Source organism: Antennarius striatus, chromosome 12, assembly GCF_040054535.1.
Source record: "Antennarius striatus isolate MH-2024 chromosome 12, ASM4005453v1, whole genome shotgun sequence".
Lineage (NCBI taxonomy): Eukaryota > Metazoa > Chordata > Actinopteri > Lophiiformes > Antennariidae > Antennarius > Antennarius striatus.
Genome location: NC_090787.1, coordinates 14,151,337 through 14,174,000, shown reverse-complemented (window position 1 = coordinate 14,174,000; position 22,664 = coordinate 14,151,337). Strand labels below are relative to the sequence as shown.

Sequence of the window (22,664 nt, the reverse complement as noted above, 5' to 3'; positions counted from 1 at the left end):
CAGAATGGAGATTGCATAATAAAAGCAGCATTAGAATAAGTATTGTGAAGATGCCACACGAGCCAATGGTAAACAACACATTATTGCAACAACACACCAATACATTCCATCATGCAATGAAGATGAAACAGCAGCACACAACAAAGCAACAATGTCCACATCCGCTGTCCAACACTTTGCTGTATTGAACAGATACAGCAATCTTTAAACTGACCTTGATGAGATGTTTAAAGACACAGTTATGAATCAGGGAAATTGTTGCATTCACTACACACATAGTTCAAAACACAGTTATAGATGGAGATCACCCATATGTACTCAAGCCATTCAAAGTGGCCTTTTGGGAATGGAAAAAATACTTGGGACAAGTTAGCAGCGAGTTAGTCATTAATAACCTTTGCAGCCTTTTTAAAACCAGGCTTGGAGACTGTGTGAAGCCATTCTGACATGACTCCACCAAATGCGATTGGCTGAAAGGGGGAATGCAGTCCACTCCCGGAGCAGATGTTGATCTGTTGATGTTTCCACCTAATGATTTATTGATGTAAAGTTGCAATGATCATTGCATTCATGTATAGCTGTATAGCTGCAGGCAGTTCTGGGGTCATGTGGTGGTGCAGCGGTTAGCGCCGCTGTCTCACAGCAAGAAGCTTTATTTTCTACTGCAAATCGAAACATCAGTGTGAAGATTTGACGGTCTTCCTGTGTTTGCATGAGCTACCCCTGCGTACTCCCTCCTCCTCCTGCTCCTCAAAAACATGCCATTTACCTGAAAGTGATTTAGTCACTCAAATAATCCTACAGGTCTGAATATGAGTGAGCCCTGTGAGGAAGTAAATGGATAGTTGGTGGATATTTTGTTGTTTGTGTTACATTTTTATCTTTTTTAACATACAGTATAAGATTTAATCTTGAATAACACCAAGACGTTTAACATGTGAGACAACTTGGATGCAGTCCTCTTAAAATGAAGAAATAGCAGCAAAATCTCAGAACAATAATTTACAGCCATCAGTTTTGGAATGAGATTAAAAGATTTTTTTATCTGTTTTTTTGAATGAACAGAAGTTACGGTCTTGTCTGCATAGGTTTGCTGGCAATATTCTCTTAATTATATTTGTGATTTTAAAAAAATGTCCTTAAATAGATCCTTGCGAGACAGCTATTTCATTAATATGCTTGCACGATCAAATTCAGCCCATTAGTTAAAAAAAATGAAAGGTTGCTGGTTTACAGATACGTATTTGGTGGTTGACAGTATTAAAAGGCTTCTAAACATTTAGTCCAAACAACAAGCAACATCAGTTGAAAGTTCTCCCGAATGAGGCAATGTGCAGTGTCTGCAGAAAGGTTGGCTCCAAAAACAAAGTGCAATGGATATGCATGGCATCATAGGAGTTGCGTGTTTTGGTGTCTCATATTTCTGTATTTTTGTGCCTATGTCAATAAATAACTAACTATAGTTGAAAATCAAGCAAATTCATTTGACAAGTATTTATTAGTTTTTGCTTTTTAAATTAAGACAACTAAGAAATGTTTTTGCTGATTACTTCAGAGAGCATTTGTACTTTTACCCTAGCAGAATTCATAGATATTTTAATGGTTTTGGTTAATGGTTATTTATGATTATTTATTTAATTTCATTTCAAATGTGGACAATAACATGACTTATTTATTGTCCCAGCATATCAGTGTGAATCCATTCTGGCTCTTCTCTTGTAGTGGGATCAGGATAATCCTGGTTTTTAGCATCAAAACTATCCCTGGATCCACCATAGTTCTGGAATGAACCCAAACATGATTTGATTCGGATCAGATTATCGAAGGATGGTAGGATCAGAAACATATAATATGACTCGCAACTGCTGGTTTTGAAACAGTATTATACCATTTTTTGAGATTACCCTTGTCTGATCTAGATTAAATGTCTTAAAATTCGGGGACAAGCTGCTTTGTTGTATCATTATGCCATTAATCTGTTAACTTTTTTTAAACTGCCCCACGTTTATTTTTGGAATCCCTTAGTTTCATCTGTCAGGAAGAGATTTTCTTAAGATCCTCAGCTGCTGTTTGTTTCTTTCAGAGATGAAATGTTTGTGACAGTCAGCAGAGTCAAAACATGACACCAGAGTTTGGTCACACTTTCTCTCCGGATATCACCATCAATCCAGGGAGGAATATTTGAATGAACCTTTATATAAAAAGATAATTAATCATGACAGAACCTTCATTGTTATAATTATCACAATAATGAAGGTTTTGTTGTGTTTAGTCACAAAACCTTAATGAAGGTCATTAGAAGCGTTGGTGTTTACCTACTATTTCATGCTGTAAAAAAGGTCAACACAGTGAAAATGCCAACAAAAGAAGAGGAGTGGAGAGCCAGCAAAATAAAGTCAGAGAGACGGCTTTTTTAAGAATTGTGCAATAGCCCTGGTGGGATGCAAGATTAGTTTTGGACAGATGGACACACACACACACACACACACACACACACACACACACACACACACACACACACACACACACACACACACACACACACACACACACACACACACACGCATGACCATGATCGCCTCCAGTCTTATGGAAGCAGGGATAACACTATTTGGGGCAGTCTTAGTTCAGGTTGTCTCTCATTAGCATATGAATAGAGTTATTTCTTATGAGTAAATAAACAACAATGAAAAACAATGAAAAACTAAACAACCAGCAGTGGTTGTTTGGTCTACAGTAAAGATCACAGTAATGTAATGGTCTTGTGATTTTTTTTTTTTTGTTCTTCCACCGCAACATTGACATTTTTGGGTTTAGCTAAAATATCTAATACATCTGACATTTCTTTGTATTGACAGTAACAATATCTTTAAAACAGTATAAAAGGAAACAATGGCTGAGTGAACAATGGCTACCCACATCACAACTATCTTCTCTTTGTTCCTTATACATTCATTTCACAATACCTCACAAACCACACTACAGTATTTGCTTACCTCTCGTTGACAAACATCAGCTACATTTTTGCTCCTTCACTGTTTGTTCCTATATCCAAATGACTAAGTGATATTTGGCATTTAAAGAATTCCTCCAGCTCAATGTGACATATGGCATTTTTGCCCTCAGTCTTTGTCTCAGTGCTCAGTTTTTAGTTAGGTCATAGCTTGTCTCTCAGCATAATCATGGTTTCCAAAGACAGCATGTTGCTAAGGACGCTGTCATAATAGGACAAAAAAGAACAATTTTACAGAAGCTGTTCAGAATGTCAACTTGATTTGTGTTTACTTGTGTGCTCCGTGGGATGACCAGAGTATCCGTCTTTGATTTGGTGTCGGCTCTGAGATTTGATCATTTATGTGGCGTTAAAAGTTTAACAAACAGTTAACCCCAACAAAATATGGATCGATGGGCTGCAGATCCAGCACAACGGAGACTCCTTTTTATTTTTGTTGGTGTACTGGACAGAAATAGAGCGTAGATGTTACAATCTGTAATGATCAGAGGTACAAACCCAAAGCAGTTGACACAGACATCTGTGAACAACTATATAATACAAAATACAGTAAGTCATAGCAGCAGGATTGGGTATTATATCTTACACTGAGGAATGGTTTATTTAACTTTTCCAGCATTAGGGGCACAAGTTTAGTCCATCATTGCACTTTAAGTGGATGTAGCAGGAAAGTGCTGATAAGCATTGCACTCTTTTCATCTTTTATTGCAGCTTCAAGCCCCTGAAGCGGAAAAAAGAGGAAACATGAAAGCAAGAAGCTAGCTGTGCTTCGTTTTAGAGGTTTCACTCCCACAAACTACTATAGCCTCTTATTTAATGTCTTTTCTTCCTCACTGGTTCTCAACAGTTAAAACTTTTATCCAGTGACTCTATTCCTTTTGTCATAATAGATGCAGATTACAAATTCTTTTTCTTTTCTGTGTTTCAAGTATGTTTCACATTGCATCAACGTCACACTAATGCTTTGGTGTGCTACAGCTGAATTAGTAATGAAATGCAATGCTAGCATCAGACATCACAGTGAGCTCCCTGCGCAGCACAGCTGCAGCTCTGCTTTTATGGAAGACCTTGTGATAAGCAAACGTAGCCCACGTTTTAGAGCCTTAAATGATACGGCAACAGCAGATATCATTAGAGACTTTAATGTGTCTTTATTAAAACACATGTCAGTCTCTATATACTAAGCCTTATAGAATATTTAACACCTGATACAGCTGTTTTAATAATGTTGTGTTGCCATACTGCAGGGTTGGAGTCCTTCGGGGAACTTGGGCATCACTTCAACCCGTGTAGAATTGCATTCTTCTACTGAAGAATAATAAGTCTATAAGTTGACCTCATCACGCTATCCGTACATCTCTATGTATTGTCTCTCAGCATAATCTGCCTGCGTGTGAATATGTTTGAATCCATTTTTATATGACATGTATTATCCAGGATATTTTCAGGAATCTTCTATTAAGAAGAATTTAGGTTCCAGTGGCCGATAAAATGTAAAGCTTCTGAGTCATTTACCAAGTATAGAGATTCTATTGTCTCTCCTGTGCTCCCTGCAGCTGTTGTATTCCCAGTCAAGTTAGGCTGAAAACACTGTACAAACCATAACAATCTACAGCTACAAGAGAGAGAACACAATATAAGCTCTACTTATGTAATACATTCCTGCAGGATAATAGATGAAATCAAATTTATGGAGTGCATCATACCAAGCTGGTTCCCAACATATAACTATAACATTTGCATTGTGTGGGTAAAGAATACACGTGGATGACATGGTGTACAGTACACTTAGCACAGACCCTCCTGCTCAGCCTTCCAATTGATTGGGATGTTGGGGATTTTAATTAATGATCAAATAAAGACGATCACTATGCTGCTTGAATGGGTTTATGATGTCGTTCCTTTATTCAGATCATTAAGATTTTTTTTCCATTTCATTAATTTGCATTCCATAATTTTGTAACCTGATGCCAGGCATTTTTCATTTGCAAATGCAAAGAAAATAAGCTTATTTTGTTTCAAAGAGAAGCATCAGAGGGCCTTAAACTGCATCTAAGGGTTGTTACAGATTTAGATTCATGGCTACTGCAGCACTACTAATGGTCAACAGTCAGAACAAACAGACACATACACATTATACGGTAACAAAGAAAATATGTGGAAGACAAATTCACCTTGTTTAGATCTGTTGTTTTTTACATATTTACATTTTAACAAAGCATGTGCAGTTAAAGCCCATGAAAAATGACTGCATGGAAAAACACACAAGATCAGAGATCATGTGAGTTACAGTCGCATGTTTTGCTTCTCTGAAAGATATCGTTGCACCAGTTATTATTCAGAACCGTCAAAGACACGGAAGAACGTGGCTCTGAATGTAGAAAGTGAAAAAAAATAATATGTAGGTTTTTCCATCACATCTGAATAAAGCACGATTTGAGCTCTGCATAAATGATATGTACTGTATGTGTCAAAGATAAATCATGATATCACCGACAACCAACTACGAGATCAAGAACAACTACAATTATATAAGTCATCATCGTCATCATCATCATCATGGGCGGCAGTGGGGGGGCGGCAGTGGCTCAGTGGTAAAGTGGGCGGTAGAGCGGGTCGTCCTATGATTTAAGATCGGCGGTTCGATTCCCGCTCCCGCCCCCCCAAAAAAAATACCCGGAGGTGAGCTGACAGTGGGAGGTGTCAGCTCATCTCTGGAGCACTGCCGAGGCACCCTTGAGCAAGGTGCCGTCCCCTTTACAAATTGCTCATTTGAGGCGCACCAAGAAGGAGCTGCCTGCCACTCTACCTCCCCTGCGTGCCCACAGGCCCCCCTGTGTGTGTGTGTGTGATACAGGGGCCTGTACTCACAAATATATACCTGTATGTATGCATGCGTTTGTAATCAGTAGCTATAGTGTGTGTTCTTAATTTCCCTTCGGGGATCAAACCAGTATATAAAATAAAAAATAAAAAAATTAAATTAAATCATCATCATCATCATCATGTTTTAACCATGGTTCTTAAAAACCCAATGTCCCCTGTACTAATCTTAATTTTAAAAATGATTTCAGTCTCATTCAGTTAAATGCAATTTAATAATCTCATTTTTGAAGGAAACAATGTAGGAAAAGCAAGATGAGAACAAAATAAGATAAAATGAGTTCGATGCTGCGTTCTTACTGTGTAGGTGACCACTCCAGAGGTCCATGTGAGATCCTGGGTTCTTTTTATTCTGGCTTAAACCAATTCATTATAAAAATTCATTATTGAACTTTGAGATTACAACAAAATACATCACAAAAATTTATTTTGAAATTCTCAACTTTTGCTATTTTTGGCTTTTTTGTTTGTTTTAAAAATTGAATTTGACATATCATTCATTCATCTTCTTCCGCTTTGTCCAGCGTAGCGGGTCTCGGGGAGCTGGAGACTATCCCAGCTGACTTGGGCATGAGGCGGGGGAAACTCTGGGTGCAACACCAGTGCGCCATGGAGCCACACAGAGACAGACAAACACGCATACACTCATACCTAAGAACACTTTAAAGCTGGCCAATTAACCTGAAGCACATGTGTTTGGAGGTGGGAGGAAGCCGGAGAACCCAGAGAGAACCCAGATGCAAACATATTGTCAATTATTATCTGTATTCTTCAGTCAAGTAGGTATAAACATAAAAATGTCATATTCTTCAGAAAGATTTATCAACTTTAAAGTCAGAAGTGGAGAGTAGTTTACAATATAGCTGCAATTCAAAATACATACCAATTAATAAAGAACTGTATACAAGTCAATGCAAAAACATATGATCTAAACTATAACTATCTATAATAACCGTCTTAATGCAGGGTAATGCAGGAAAAATCTGGGTTTGACTCTATTTAACTTCTCAAATTACTGATTGAGTCACAATCACATTTACAGAGTAAAATCTTCAATTTTCTATTAAAATAAAAGCATTGACATTTAATTCTCGGCCTCATGCTGCAGTCAAATTCTGCATTCCTTAATTATTAATGCTAATTGATTGTGCTTATTTGTATTGTGGCTAGATACGCTGGTAGTACATTAATATTAATGAGCTACTGCTGATGCTCTTGCAAAAATATATTTCTTAATCTGCAGTAAAAATCATATTCTGGTAAATCTGAGGCCATGATAAGGAAAATTTCCCCGTTGAATCATACTGTAATTAACTATTACGGTACTTATGTAATGATAAATCCTAAACAGTATCCGATTACAGCAATTCAAAATATTTTTTTTTATCTAAGTTGTTAATATTGAAATATTTTCCAAGGGTTCAGTATCTATTTATCATTTTAGACAACATAGATTATAATAACAACAAAGTAGAATTTAAGCCTTTTTTTGCTCTCGTTCCATTTTCAGTTGATTTTTTTTTAAAGAAGCCTTTTAAAACCTGACCTGGTTTCATGGTATCGATACATCCACTGCTTTGTTTTTGTGACCTCTCTTTGCTCCTGGCTCTATTCTATGAACCCACAATGTGTAAAACAATTGAATTATTTATGGAAAATAGCTATTGAGCAGCTCTCCTGGTGTGATGCAGTGTTTATTAGCTAGTGCTCATGAATTACAGCCAGTCGATTCAGCATGTGTGCTAAATTTGGTCATGAAACTCAAACTTGTAAAATGTTATGTTGGGATAACAGAAGGAAAGAGGATCGTTTATTATGGTTCTTGTGATGTGGTGCCTATTACTGAAGTCTAGTTATATATCAGTAGTTATGGGCTAAAGACCTGACCAGGTTATCAAAAAAAAAAAATTCAGACAATACAGATATTTACGTGTCTTCTTTTGAGACAGATTGCAAAACGGCTTTCAATGTCCATAACCACATAACTGTGTGGACACTGAGCTGATAATGTGAATATCCCACATCATCCTGTTAATGTTGTGTAACCTGTTTAGATTCCTGTAGATCAACACTCCTAAAGTGTATTTATGACATGAGATTGGAGCTTACATGTGATGTCTTTATTCCAGAGAAGAATTCTTTGCCAAACAACAATGGTTTCACCTTATCAAGCTAGCAAAGGGAAAACATCTTTTTAAATCAAGTTGTTATTATTCTTGAGGTAGGAGGAGAAATAAAGTGTTTGCAATTTAATTTCCCTCGCTTTGCTTTGTATGAAAATTTCTGTGGTAGAAAAGGAAATTATTAAAATTAGAGGAAGTGACTGTCCCTCAGGCCTTGGTCAGTTAGTTTGGTTGTTAAAACTCTCTTTACTGGTCAGTCCACAGGTCTCTTGGCAAAAATGTCCTGTTTGTAATGCAACCTGTATAATGACCTGCCTGACAGAATGTAATTAGAGAGTGCAGTGCTTTTCTTGGGTTTGCCTCTTTCACAGGCAAATCCATAGTAACATCCCCAAAGTCGTGCTGGCTAATGAATCTCCTCCTGCTTGGGCTATCGATGGCATCTTTCTCGAAGATCATTATTAGAGGATTCCAATTGGACAGCTGAAATTGCGTTATGTATGAGCTTATTGTTCAGAATCATCTATTGTAATTGCCTGTTATTACATAAATGGCGTGAGGCTCTTGACTATGTGTTATGACTGAATGAAGTGCATTAAGTTAATTTTCTCATTAGCATTAAGGAGTAATAATGATTTCTACTAAGCATGATTCTAAATGCTGTCATCATAAGCACATCAGCAACAACATGCCAGAGAAATAGAAATTTGTTTAATGGGAGAAAATGAAAAAAAGAAAAGAAATGATAAATATTAAACAGCTCATTGTTTTTCAAATGCACACATTCACACATGTTCATTAGAAGAGTGTTGATCCTCGTGCTGTATTTTCAAGGTTTGTTTTACAAATTACTATTTGTATTTTACTCTTTTATCAGCGGAGTCTCTCTTGCTATTGTCAACATGCTGTTTAATTCAGCATCAGCCATACGGCGCTTGGTTTAGACTGTGAAATGAAACCTAACCCAGAAATCCTGTTTAATTGTTAAGTCAAGCCATAGCAATTAGAAATTTCCACAACTTTTCCTCGTCTGTGATGCTGTAGGATTCTGTTCTCTGCATGCTGATTTTGTGGTGATGAGAAAGTGAAACATTATCATCTCTAAAAGGTGAAAGAGATATGCCTGTATCAGCCACCACAGCTGAGTAACTTCCCATTCATGTATTGTTGTAGTGTCCCTCTCCTCGGGGTTCCCTGAATGCTGGTAAATATTACTGGATTTGTGGTACTGATTGTGTTGTTTACACAGCAGCCAGATGCTAAAGATAGATAGCTAAGCAAAGAGTCCGACTAAGGAAGCACAACAACTAAATTCTATAGATTCCATGTTATTGGAGCTGAGTGTCTCTCAGATAAGGCTGAACACTGGCTGGTAGTCATATAGAATCCACACTGCTTGTAAAAGCATCTTCTTCGTTGCATCTGCTTTGTGTGTGTGTGTGTATTTATGTTCATTTTGCAGCAACAGTTACATTCTGAGTTTAAGACGTTGGTTCAGTTTCATGGTCCAAATTAATTGTAATCATTAGGCGACATCCAGTGATTGTATTATTTATGTGAAGAAAATATAACTGAAATAAGGAACTTATGTGCCTGAGGCACAGTGAGCCAGACTATTCAGTCAAATGGTAAAATGTCAGGTGAATTGATTTATTTTTCCTAGCAAGTAATGATACCAATGAAAGACCATTTTTCTTATTTGCTCCCATTGAAAAGACAAGAGGCGGTGTGGTGGCGCAGTGGGGAGCACTGCTGGCCCACAGCAAGAAGGTTCTGGGTTTGATTCCTTCCTGTGTGGAGGTTTTTTTTTATGTCCTCCCCGTGTCTGATAGAGTTCTCTCTGGGTTCTCTGCTTCTTCTCACCTCCAAAAACATGCGGTTTGAGTGAATGTGTCACACCAAATTGTTCTTAAGGGTGTTTGTGAGTGGGTTTTTTTGTCTATGTGTGACCCCGTGACGCGCTGGTGACATACCTAGGGTTTACACCACCTCTTACCTGTAGCCAGCTGGGATAGACTCCAGCAACACTCATGGCTTAAAAGGAGGATAAGCAGCTGTAGATGAGATGAAAGTGATCATGGATGGATGAATGCATGGATGGATGGATGGATGGATGGATGGATAGATGGATGGATGGAAAGACAGGTGTTTCCAGGATGAAAACAATCACTCCTTCACTTGTGGCGGCTTCTGTTTGTTTTATTTTCCATACAAGTAGAGTTTCTGACAAGACAAAAGTGGTTTACACTCTATTTTTGTGTCAGATACATTTCAGTTAATTTGCAATGCTGTTCATTAAAATGTAAGATTGTTTACAGGTATGTTTACTTCTTTAACCTGGCCTCTGTTGGCTCATTCCTATGTGTCGTTGTTAAATAATCCAGTTTGTCTTTATGTGCACCAGCGTTGACAAAAGTCTGCTAAACTCTTGTTACATTTGTCCACAGGTCCTGCAGATGTACCTCCCTTTCTGCGGTATTGCGATCTCCAATGCCCAACTCTTCGCTGCCTCAAGAAAGGAGTATGACAGGAGTCGGGTAAGGACCACATGACCAGCCCCAATAATAGCCTCCCTCGCACCCCATCTCTGGGATCAGCAGTACTTCCCACCCCCCCCATTGCTGACATTGAGGCTGAGTATTGATCAGCAGCAGCCCACTTACTGCCACTGCAGTGGGGGATCACAGAGCAGCATGCAGGCCCACATGGATGCTTTCTTTGTAGTGGGGGGATGGGCTGGCATCCACACTAGGACTCGGTCCATGATCTAAATCTCCAAGGGAATGTTTAGAGATGCACTAATTTATGACACACATTGATCTGTGATGGTGGAGAACATGATGAGAACAGAGGAGAATTGAGAAGAGCTCCATTTACACTGAATGACTTTTATGTGCTTGTGTATTATACTGGCCTGACACTGCCTCACATAGAGGCCTAATTTACTTTTGTGTGGAGAACTAATCATGCTATGTCACGTTATTAATTTATGGTTTTAGGGTGATAATAATAATAATAATAATAATAATGATAATAATAATAATAATAATGATAATAATAATAATAATAATAATAATAATGCTCCTGCAGCTTAGCGACCAGCAGCATCTTTTTGTGAGGGGTACTCACCATCACCTGCTGACAGGTTACTGTTTTTGAGAGCAGCATGTGTTTTTCTGTTGCTGGCATTCAGGCACTCTTGGAGGTAGTAAACGACCTGTTTGAAGAGCAGACTGACCTGGAGAAGATTGTCAGGAAGATCATGCATCGTGCCCAGACATTGCTTAAGTGCGAACGTTGCTCTGTTCAGTTGCTGGAGGACATTGAGTCACCGGTACTGTTTTCTCTTTCCTTTGCTGTGTTTCTATTTGTCTTCACATTTGAGCAGTGGCACTGCTAGTATTGCAATTAAATATAATTAAAAATGACATATATGTCGTTAATTTATTATATTAGTTTTTATTACACATTCATTTGACAGCTACATCTACTAATTACTACAGTGTCATGATCTCAAACAGCTATTTTATGGCTCTTTGGATGGAGGCAGCTCCATGGTTGGGACCATTAGACTAAAATACCAAAGTGCATGAACTCCTTATAAAACTAGTACAACACCAAAAAGTTGTTGATGCACCACTACTAACACAAATAATTTGCCAGTCAGGGAGAGTTGTACTGCAGATTTTGTCAAATTGTATTTTAAATACTTCATGTGCACATTTTTAATGATTTAATTATGTTCTTAAATCTGCAGGATGCATATTTCAGGACATTTGTTTGTATGCAGTAATTGTTTTTACTGTGCCGGTGACTTCAACCTGCAGTGAAGAACTTTTGTCTCCCCCTGCTGGCTGTAGGTGTAATTACACAAACGCACAAAGGGCAGAGACCTCCTATTTCCTGTAGTATTTTGCTTTAATGCAGTGGCTCCCAGTCTGGCAAACCAATATTTACTGGTTGATGTTGATAAAACTCCAAACATAGCAAAGTGTCCACAGACTACGTTTAGCATCTGTTCACTGTGAAATAAAGTGTGATTAATTTGACAGGAATTAATTAGCATTCTTAAAGTTCAATACTTCATTTATCAAACGTTAATTTTTATGTAAAAATCCTGCACTAAATAAACTATCTCAATGCTTTCACCACTCAGTTGTCTATTAATGTGTCTGCTGCACTGTTTGTTTCCGTTGACTTTTATGGGTGAACACTGTGCATATTTTTTAGGATTATTTGTGGTTCTGTGGTTTCAGAGATTTCTTCTGATTCAAATCTTTCAGGTTGTGAAGTTCACCAAGTCTTTTGAGCTGCTGTCCCCAAAGTGTAGTGCAGACACGGAAACAAGGTTTGTATGGTCTTTCATCATTAAAGTCAACCCTTAATATTATTCTTTCAGCTTACTAAAAATACAGTTTTGAAACTAGAACCAACAGACATCATCCCGCGACACCCCTGAATTCAAAATTTTACGCTGACCTACTTGCATAGGTCAAAGATCAAAATCTAGTGCTCTGACCTGCTGTCATAGATCAAAGCACTAGCTTTGATCTATCAAAGCACTAGCTTTGATCTATGGTCTTACACTCGCCTTCTCCCTCGTCTTTCCATCTTATCCGTTTCCTGAGTGTACAAAAGGTTAAATTTGAGCTTGACCTAGTGTTCGCAAGGTCAAGGTCCTCATCTCATTTTCATCCCCTTTGCCGCCCCAGTAATCTGCTTTTTTGTTTTATCTTTCTATCTGCAACGGTTGCGAAGATATTTGGTGGACATACTAACGAATGGACAGACGGACACATTAGCACTGACAATTACAATACATCACCGCTTTGAGGCGGAATGTAAATATTCTTGACGTTAAATTTGTCCTTGTAACTCGACTAATACAATTCCGTGGAATCTGTTGCCAAAATGAATTTATCCGAAGTCAATCTTTCCATTTTCTGAGTGTACTCTGCTTCTCAATAACATCCGGCTTGATGAAAAACAAAGCTTGGCCTTTCATTTTCCCCATTTCTAATACCAGTAACCTTTTCACTGCAAAGTTATTTCTCTACCTTTGTTCGACTTTGGCACCACAGAACCTGTGAATTCTGCTCAGAGCCATGTTTCAATTTGTAAAACTTCTATCAAGGACAAAAATAAGGGAAGTATAAAAATTGAATATTCTGTAGTGCTGTGGGAGTAATATGCTGATTCTGAATAGGAAGCATACTGTAGGAGCCCTTCTTAATTGGGTTTTTGCTGCTTCACTCCGCTGCTAGGCATGGCTGAGTCGTGAAAGAGAGGCTTAATATTGCGTGGGATGTTTATGGATGACGACTAACGCTTTAAGGAAGGCAAACTATCCCCCATATGACATAACTGATACGCTCACTTCAAGGCAGTAGTAATAAGTGTTGCCGTAATTTAAAGAAAGTCATTACATGAGGGACTCCAATAGTAAGAAATTAGCAGTTGGCCAATCAAGGAATGTCAGTCTGCCTACTCGACCAGCTGGTTTAATTTTTTTATGCTCTACACACTGTGGTCTGATCTGTTTTGTGGGTTCATACACTGCCTAGATTTCCACTTTGTGACTTCTAGTAATAAGACTACAAACCATTTCAAACCAAGCTGACGCAACAAAAGTACAGCATCTAATGTGTAATTAAATGAATAAATTTGGTGTCACAAGGCAAGCGTACTGTAGGATTTCTAATGTGCTGATCCCAGCCGCCCCCATGGGGAGGATAACGCTTAGCGAATGTGCAGTGTGTGTCTGTGTCTGTGAAAAGAAAGCAACAGGCAAAGAGGAGAATAGAGAGAGCAACCCGCCTTCATCCAGATATAAGCCAAAGGTTTTTTTTCTTTCTTTTGTAAAAGGTTCATCAGGTGCAGAATACGAAATATAACCTGGAAATATCTCCTACCGCAAAGTGTGCGGAGACCAAACGATCTCTATTCTAATTGTAAAAAACATCCATCTCACTGCATTTAACAGTAAAAAGTCAGCAACAGCCCATTGAAATTAATGTGAATGGAAAGTGTGGGGGTGTTTGGTAATAAAAAAAAAACAATCAAACAATTAACTATTTTATTACTTTATATGCTGCGGGAGAAAGCTCACTGATATATATGAAATGAGTTCATTAAGTGCAAGTCAATGCAAAAGAGTCCGCATGGAGAATTGGCTTTTTGCAAGCTTGCAGTTCAAGTGTGAAAGAGAATTGAGTTTTGGGTTTGTTTGTTTTTTGCTTTAATACAATTTAAAAAGTTTCTTTTATGGTGTGTTTACTATGTTTTTAAAAAAGACAAGCAGAAAAAAAAAGAAGATGTTCCACTCCGATTTTTTTTATTTTTATTGTAGTCCTTTTTCTCATCTTCTCTCCATGTTTTGTGATCCTAGTTTCAAAGACAGCATGGAGAAGTCCTCCTACTCAGACTGGCTCATCAACAACAGCATCGCAGAGCTGGTGGCGTCCACAGGACTACCTGTGAACATCAGTGATGCCTACCAGGATCCTCGCTTCGATGCTGAGGTAAACATGTTCTTCAAATTTGACATTTGGGACCGGAAATCATCTCAACATGCATTGCAGAAGACCCACTATGAAGTCCCGTTTTCATCGGGAATGATGCTCACTGGATGTTGACTAAGTCTCGATGCCCATTCAAGATGTACAGTATATTTGAGTCTCATGCATTTAGACCCCTATAGAATGTTCACATAATGTCACAGACGAGTCACTACTGTCACATGGGACTCATTACTGACCGTGAACCCGCTTGGGTGTCAGGATGGAAGAGAAAGTGTGCATGTCGATGAGGAGCCGGATAGTTAAAACAGAAACGAAGGAGCAAAACCGTTGAACTGTAACGGCCGTCCTCAAGCTGCTCATCAGTGCGCGATTCTGTCCTGCTGTTCAATTCGAGATGGTGTCATACCATTTCACAACTTAATGAATCCACCGCGGTCTCACATGATTGCTGTGTCCTTACATCCTCATCCAGGCATGATAAATAATAAAAATGTATCCTGGTCAGTAGAAGTATTGAAGTCCCTTGAAAACATCTTCAATCCAAACACTATGTCCAGTTTATTTGCACCATTTTGTTATTTTTTTTTGTACCTTTATTGACATCACACAATGGGAAACCAGTTTCTTCCTTTTGTCAACGATTAATTGAGAAAAAGAATAAGACTTTAGAGTGTCAACACTACAGACAAATCTCTTAATATTGGTGTTTCGGAGTAGGTACATCCTTTCAACAGCTTAATCTGAAGAATTTAAATTAGACTTTTCCAAAATGTCGGCTCTGGATGACAACCAAACAGTGGACTCAAATTTAATATACAGTAGTTTAAATAGACCAGTGTTATTATATATATGAAAGTAAAAGCTACTTAAACTACTAATTATTTCTGTAGTTGTTTACCTTTCCAGTAATTTTCATGATTAATCATTTATTTCATTGGACCATAAAACATCAGAAGTTCAGTCAAATCACAATTCCCTGAAAAACAATGTTTATGGCACAAAAATATTTTTTTTCGATGATAATCCTCATCGAATGATATTTCTCATTGTACACTTTCTGTCTTTGTCTCTTCTCAGGCGGACCAGTTCTCAGACTTCCACATTCGCTCCGTGCTTTGTGTTCCCATATGGAACAGCAACCACCAAATCATCGGTAAGCTAAAACCTGGAGACCAATGACCAATAGAAATATGACTATCTAACTTAAAAGTTTGATGATTTTTCACGCTGGGGCGCCTGATTCCATTCGGCTTCGTGTGCATGAATGAGTACAGGACTGGGACTGGGAGATGAAGCTGCACGTTCCCAGTTGATACCACATCGTTCCCAGTTGATATGCACATCAGTTGTTTCTGCAGTAAGGAAAATACCTTAATCAAAATGTTGTCACAAAGATGAAATCCCTCCATCTTTTGGAGAGTAATCATTTTCTGTAGCATCTAACTTCACCTTTAGAGGAACTAATGGGATTCAGCCAAACCACTAAAATCAGAGTCACTGTAGACAGCAGCACCACAAACCCTTGACTCTATAGCTTTTGTTAGATGCAGATATACATCAGCTGTAACGTCATTGTGCTGACAGGTACTCATAATATGTGTGTGTGTGTGTGTGGGGGGGGGGGGGCATTTGGGGGGCTCCAGCTTGTTTTCAGCTGAGGCTGCAAGTGTGTGATTAGATCTCCGCTGCAGCATCACTCCACACAAGGAGGTAGAGTTCCTTTCTTCTGTGCTCTGTGTTGAATCAGTCCCAGGCCGACAACACACCGTCACGCTGATAAATCATCGATCTCCTGTCTGATTTTAGTGCTGGATATTACAGCGAGGAGTGACGATAGAAGATCCACTCAATCCACTGAGTTCTGACGCAGGAAGCCATTTGTTTTGTTTTGAGCGAGAAGTGATCAGCATTTCTGCGCAGATGTTTATTTAAGACCCGAGTGTGTGTGTGTGTGTGTGTGTGTGTGTGTGCGTGCGTGTGTTTTGTTGGTTTGCACTCACGTTTTTATTTGTGTGTAGGTGTAAGTGCTTTTATCAGGGAGGGAAGAGGAAACAGAACAGAAAGAATGAGGGAAGAAAGAAACGCTGAGCGCGTAGGCGGCACCTGAGGTTTTTCCACTGTAGAAAAAAAATATCATACAAACAAAGCAGCAAGAAATGAAATTCTCAAATCAAGGATGTCCTTGTGTCCGTGGCCAAGGTTTCAGTCGTGTCCTTCAAAGTGCAAATGCAAGAAATTCTCCTGAGGAAGTACTTGAACACAGGAAAGAGGATCTGACTTTCTTTGCAATAAGAAGATGCAAATGTTTCTGGAACCGGTGCAACAAGATCTATTAAACCTGAAGGAAAAGTCTGCAGTACAGTGTTCTGTTCTGCTAAAAATGTCACCAAAGCAACAACAACATAAACATGCCCTAGTGGACCAATAAACATGGAAGATGGTGGATGAAATATTGTGAGTGGAGCATTGCTTTAGTTTGGTTTAGTGTAGCTGCCAACTGTTCAAGCCAATGTATCAGATTACAGTCAAACACAGAACTGAAACATTGTTTTGGTGGGAAATAGGCAGTGACCAGGATCATGGCTCACAGTCGATCAGAACTTTGATCAGGACCAAAATGGCTTCCTGTATACGCAGACCTCTTCCTATTATAGGTAAACATTGTCCAGACATCCAGGTTGTGCAGTGTTGAGTTCCAAACACGCAGCATGAGGATTAGTGCAGCCAAAGAATTTTGGTTGTCATTAATCGGCAACGCCTCAGTGACTTCACCTTTTTGTCAGTCTGATTTTCACACATTTGAATCTGTGGAGGTGAGCTTACAAAATATGGCAGTAGTAACCTGAAGCTTCTTTAACACAACAACCAGCAAAACCCTCCAGGAGCGCTTTGTCTCATTTGGTATACTTTAGTAATCCCCAAAGGGGATTGTCACATTGTTCATTTACACCTGCATACAATATACAGTAATAATAATAATAATAATAATAATAATAATAATAATAATAATAATAATTATTATTATTATTATTATTATTATTATTATTATTATTATTATTATTATTATTATTATTATAAATGTAAAGATTTGCAGGTCTAAGTGGCATCAGTAAAGGTCAATGTTCATCATCTCCACTTTAAGACAGAAAATGGGCAAAAAATGGCATCATGAGAGTTACAAGGTGAAAACAAACCCAAAGTTTCATGTCAAATTTGCCAACAACAACAACAACAACAGCAAACAAACATCTGGATGATCACCAAGACATTTGGGAAAAGATTGTGAGGACTGCAGAGTTAAAAGCGAAGCTTTTTGGAAGATATATGTCCCGGTCCTTCTGGTGTAAAACTGACATAGCATTCCATTAAAGCATCATACCAACAATTAAAAAAGCATACTTGTGTTATGCAGCAGGACAACGATCTGAAATCGACAAGAAAGTCTGAATGACTGAGAAAAAAGGTTTTGAAGTCGTTTAGTTAAAGTCTTCTGGACTTCCATCGGACTGAGATGCTGTGTCATAACCTGAAACAGACATTTGTGCCCAGAAACCTTCCAATGTTTCCAATGTGTCCTTCATTCAAAGGAATCCTCATTTAAAAGTTGCATTTTATATTCACTCACGCTTCTCTTTCCTACTGTTAAAGTTGTTCTCATGATCTCAGACCTTTCAGAGTGAGAAACAAGCTAAAACAGGAGCACTGTTTTATTCCGTGTGAATACATCCATCCTCATTACTGCAGGTCTGGACACTTCAATTCTTCCTTTTGTTTGTCTTGTTCTTGTTCTTCCTGTTCTTCATCTTTTAGATTCTTAAAATGGAGCTTTGAACTATTGTGATACTATGATTGTGGTGAAATAACACTGAATTTGTGGCAGTTCCAGATCATGCGGAAGCTTCACTGTCATTTAGTTTGCATATAGTCGAAGCCGCCTGTGCTGCAGCTCATCACAAATAGCCTGCTCATTGCAGAGCGAACTATAATAGATCTGAGAAAACTCCAGCCCTGTATTTTACATTTAATGACACCATAATGAAAATTGTTCTTAGCAACAGCTCTAATCCTGTGACACTTCTGTTGATCTCTAAATTAAAATGTCACTTTGGTGGCAGGTTTGTTTTACCTCGCAGAGATAAATACGAGTCTTAATGTATTTTGTAATTACTTTTGAGATATTTCTCAGTAGCAATAAAAGTCAGCCTTTATCACTTAAATGTTTATGCTTTGTAAACAAAGACTTTCTCTGCCTTTAATTAGATGATGAGAGGAATATTCTATGCAGGAAATCCACTCCCATTGCATGATTGGATGCCCAGTCAATGATAACATTCATGAAATGTTAGTTTCACATGTTATATTTTCATTATTTTGTTTCATGTGGTTCCATTCCACCTGTGTGGAGTTTGTATGATTTGACCCCAGCATGACCCCCGTCCCATAGTTTGGATAAGCAGTTGATAACGAGACTTATGAAGTATGATTGTAAAATAAATAATTGAATGCTTCAATTTAAGTCGTTATTATAGTAAATACAGTTTTAACCATTTTTAATCAAATTTACTGAGATCTTTAATTTAAATGCAGACATTTGAAAATGAACTACCATGTTTATGTGTAAATCTGCTTGTCCAGCTGCATTCAATGAAAATAATAATCAACATTTTTCTCCTCATTAACAATTCAGACAGAAACAAACACATACATTTTTTTACGTGTTTGGGTCTCAACATTTTGCAAAATCAATGTTTAGTGTTCCCCAGCAGGATTCTTTGCAGCAATAATCCTCCTCATCAACTGGCACAGCCTCCAGATTATGTCATTCTGTGGGATGGAGACCCACTCAAGTCAGAGCTGTCTGGATTTTCTTCTGCGCCTGTGGAGGATGTTCATGCTTTTGCACCAGAACCGTGACATAACTCTCCTTCAGAAACTGTAGCAGGATGAAGTTCCCTGCCTCTGAAGTCCATCACGTACCAGATGTTTTCTCCTTTGTTTCTTAATGTGCAGGACTGTCACTGATGCTAGTGGTCTGTGCTGTTAGGCAGCCGTTAGGCAGTCATAGTTCAGTTCGGATAATGCTGTGACCGTTTCTCTAAAATTTTAGAAAAACAAATCCGTCAAATCTGACAAAAAACATGTCAAACTTTGAGTCAACCATTGAGACAAAACCTGTGTGTCTCCAACTCTGAACTTTGCACAAATTCAGTGGAATGGCCAATGTACAGTATGTGATGGGAGGATTTTTCATTAACAATTTTTTAATGTCACATCAGAATTAGACTCTACGTTTGTCCAACAGGTTTGCAATGAGAGAATTGGCAGCTGTGCTGTTGCAGTCTCAGAGTATTTTGTTTGTTTATTTGTTTGTCTATTTGTTTGTTCTAATAATCAATGTGATTTAATGTGTTTACGTACTGTTGCATTAATTGATTCCTAATGTTTGTAGTCCTGAGTAAAATATCCTGACAGATTATCAGTATTCTGACTTTAGCCAGTAGCTGTTGATTCGTATCCAGTGATTGCTGTGAGTTCACCTTGAGACGGGTTGTTTTGACTGACATTAAGGATGGAATAGATTTGTTTGGATTGGTGATAAAAAGCTGTTCAAAGTCTCCAAAGAGCAGTAAGAGCTCTGAAACCTCTTCTGTCAGCCCCTGCTAGTGGTTCAGTGGCCAGTGCAAAAAGAAGCAGAACTCCCCCACTTGCTGTCTGTCAACTCTGTGCCATTTGCAAGCACACTGAGTAATCTATCTGTAAGTTAATAAAACCCTCCCCATGGCCAAAGCATTCCATGATGTTACTCTCTGTGCTCAAAGGCCTTCCCAGCACTGAGGTAGATGATAAAAGTGTGTGTGAGTAATGTATGTAGGATGGATGATGCTCAGCAGCTTCATGTCGGTGAAACGGTTCAGAAAAAATATTTGGACTTTGTGTGTTTTCAGAGGTAATGATATATTCTCTGCATCCTAAGAACAGGAAAGAAATGTTCTTCTATCCTAGAATATTTTGTGAACCTCAGAACCGTAGCCCTCTGGTTATTTTCCACTAAAATGTCTTTAATCTGGAGCGCCTAGCATTATGTTCTCATTGATTTTTTTGTAACAGGTGTTGCACAAGTGCTGAACCGACTGGATGGGAAACCTTTCGACGATGCAGACCAGCGTCTCTTTGAGGTGTGTCAGTCACATCTACGTCACTGTTAATGCGCAGCGTCCTGTAGGTGCACGAGGAATGATGAGAGTGTTGCTATTTGTATGTTTAATTTTTTCAGGCATTTGTGATCTTCTGTGGGCTGGGCATCAACAACACCATCATGTACGACCAAGTGAAGAAGTCTTGGGCCAAACAGTCTGTGGCTTTGGATGTAAGAAGAAAACACCCTTTTTGATTTCCACTACATCTCACCTTTTCAAAATAATGATGAGGATTTTTCTGCTTGTCATTCTTCTCACACACCTCCATCAAATAATTCCTCTGTCCTACGTCTATTCTGTTAGCAGGGGTTTTAGTTTCCCTCAGTAACCAAAAGATGCTCCTTGCTCAAACTTTACCCACACGTCATTGGATGCTAATGGCTAATAACTAATACTGAATGAGACCCCAGTTATTCTCTCTCAGGTGTGTTTACAGTATGAAACCATCCAGTGCCACTCAGACTTGACTGCATGTGTTTAGATTGGCTTTCAAATGAAGTGTAATAGTGAGCACCACATAGAGATAAAGCATTTAAAAGAGATGCAAAGAATGAACCATTATGCAGCTCTCTGTTTCTGTGGAACATACTTATAAACTCTGTTATAAACCTATATAAATATGTGGTCAGATACATAAACAAAGGTCTCTCAGGAAATGAAGGAAATGCTTTAATATCGCTGTACAGTTCCTGTACATTGAAATTATTTGAAAGAAAGAAGACTGACACTGTGTTCTTCACAGGTTCTATCTTATCACGCCACCTGCTCCAAGACTGAGGTTGACAAATTCAAGGTAACAGATATATATTCACCACTGTACACCATTAGTCTCAGGAAAACCATTTCTTCACAGTGAAAAAAATCGCAGTGCATTCAGTCATAAGACGATTCATTGTTGAGGTCAATACTGTACTGACAGTAAACATTTGAAGATGTCCAACAATGCCTGCACAAAATTCCACGACAGATTCCTCAGTATATGATGTTAATTCCATCAGCGAGCCTGGAGTAGCAGATGTTGTTTTGGATCTATTCTACCAAAAAAATAATCAACCTTCAGATTTAAAAAAATGTCTAAAAATAATATATTGAAAATTGGAATATTAAGAAGCATAATAATATGATTTGTAATTGTCAATCTATTTGTAGATTGAAATGATCTCAAATCAAATGTAAGGCCATTTTACCCACATGATGGAAACCAAAACTGTTGATTCATGTCGAAAACTGCCCAATCCGGTAAACTTTAGATAAGTAAAGAAATATTAGAAAGGATTCCTTTGACCTGGAGTGGAAAATAGTCCTCAAGTATTACATTATTTACTTTTAGGAAATGTGTTTCATCATTTATTTATTTTTTTTATAAAACTGAAGATGTGATGTATTTTTATATTTGTCTATCAACAGACTTGGAAATGAGAGGTACAGACTGGAGTAAGATGCTTGAAATGAGTGAAAGCTGCTTGATTACACTGTTAATTTATATTTTTTTTACAGCAAGAAAAATATAGAATTGCACTAGCCTTTTCCTTTAAGTTGAATCTGTAAGACTAAATGTGGTGTTTCTGTCTGAAAATGTGTTTTCCTTTTAGGAAATTACAACAGACATTACTGAAAGGCTAATTACAACTCATAGGAACTGTGTTCTTGCAGGGATGAGGGATGAGGATTAATTTGTCATCATATCTCCTGACAAAATGAATTATATTTGTTGTTGCTTTCCTAAAAGAATCATGTGACTATTCTCTGATTTGAACTTATAAACATGCACACTTACATTATGTTCTACCAGCTTTCCTGCTTCTGTAGATGCGTTCCTTAATGTCTAGTTTTATATTAAGTCAAAATAAGACATATTACAGAAAATAATGAAACCATTAAAAGCCCATTGTGATTGTGCTAAATCCCTCCAATTAACAAAATCATA

The 22,664-nt window shown here is 38.1% G+C and overlaps 1 protein-coding gene across 1 annotated transcript in view; it reads left to right on the top strand.

Annotated features, from left to right (window-relative positions):
* The window catches only part of pde11a (phosphodiesterase 11a), a 41,369-nt gene that overhangs the window by 1,720 nt on the left and 16,985 nt on the right, over positions 1 to 22,664 (top strand). Inside the window, exons 3-10 of the mRNA XM_068330156.1 lie at positions 10,467 to 10,556; positions 11,213 to 11,353; positions 12,303 to 12,367; positions 14,408 to 14,540; positions 15,618 to 15,693; positions 20,649 to 20,716; positions 20,815 to 20,907; positions 21,480 to 21,530. Of these exons, the coding sequence (XP_068186257.1) occupies positions 10,467 to 10,556; positions 11,213 to 11,353; positions 12,303 to 12,367; positions 14,408 to 14,540; positions 15,618 to 15,693; positions 20,649 to 20,716; positions 20,815 to 20,907; positions 21,480 to 21,530 (717 nt within the window). The remainder of the gene's footprint in view (positions 1 to 10,466; positions 10,557 to 11,212; positions 11,354 to 12,302; positions 12,368 to 14,407; positions 14,541 to 15,617; positions 15,694 to 20,648; positions 20,717 to 20,814; positions 20,908 to 21,479; positions 21,531 to 22,664) is intronic.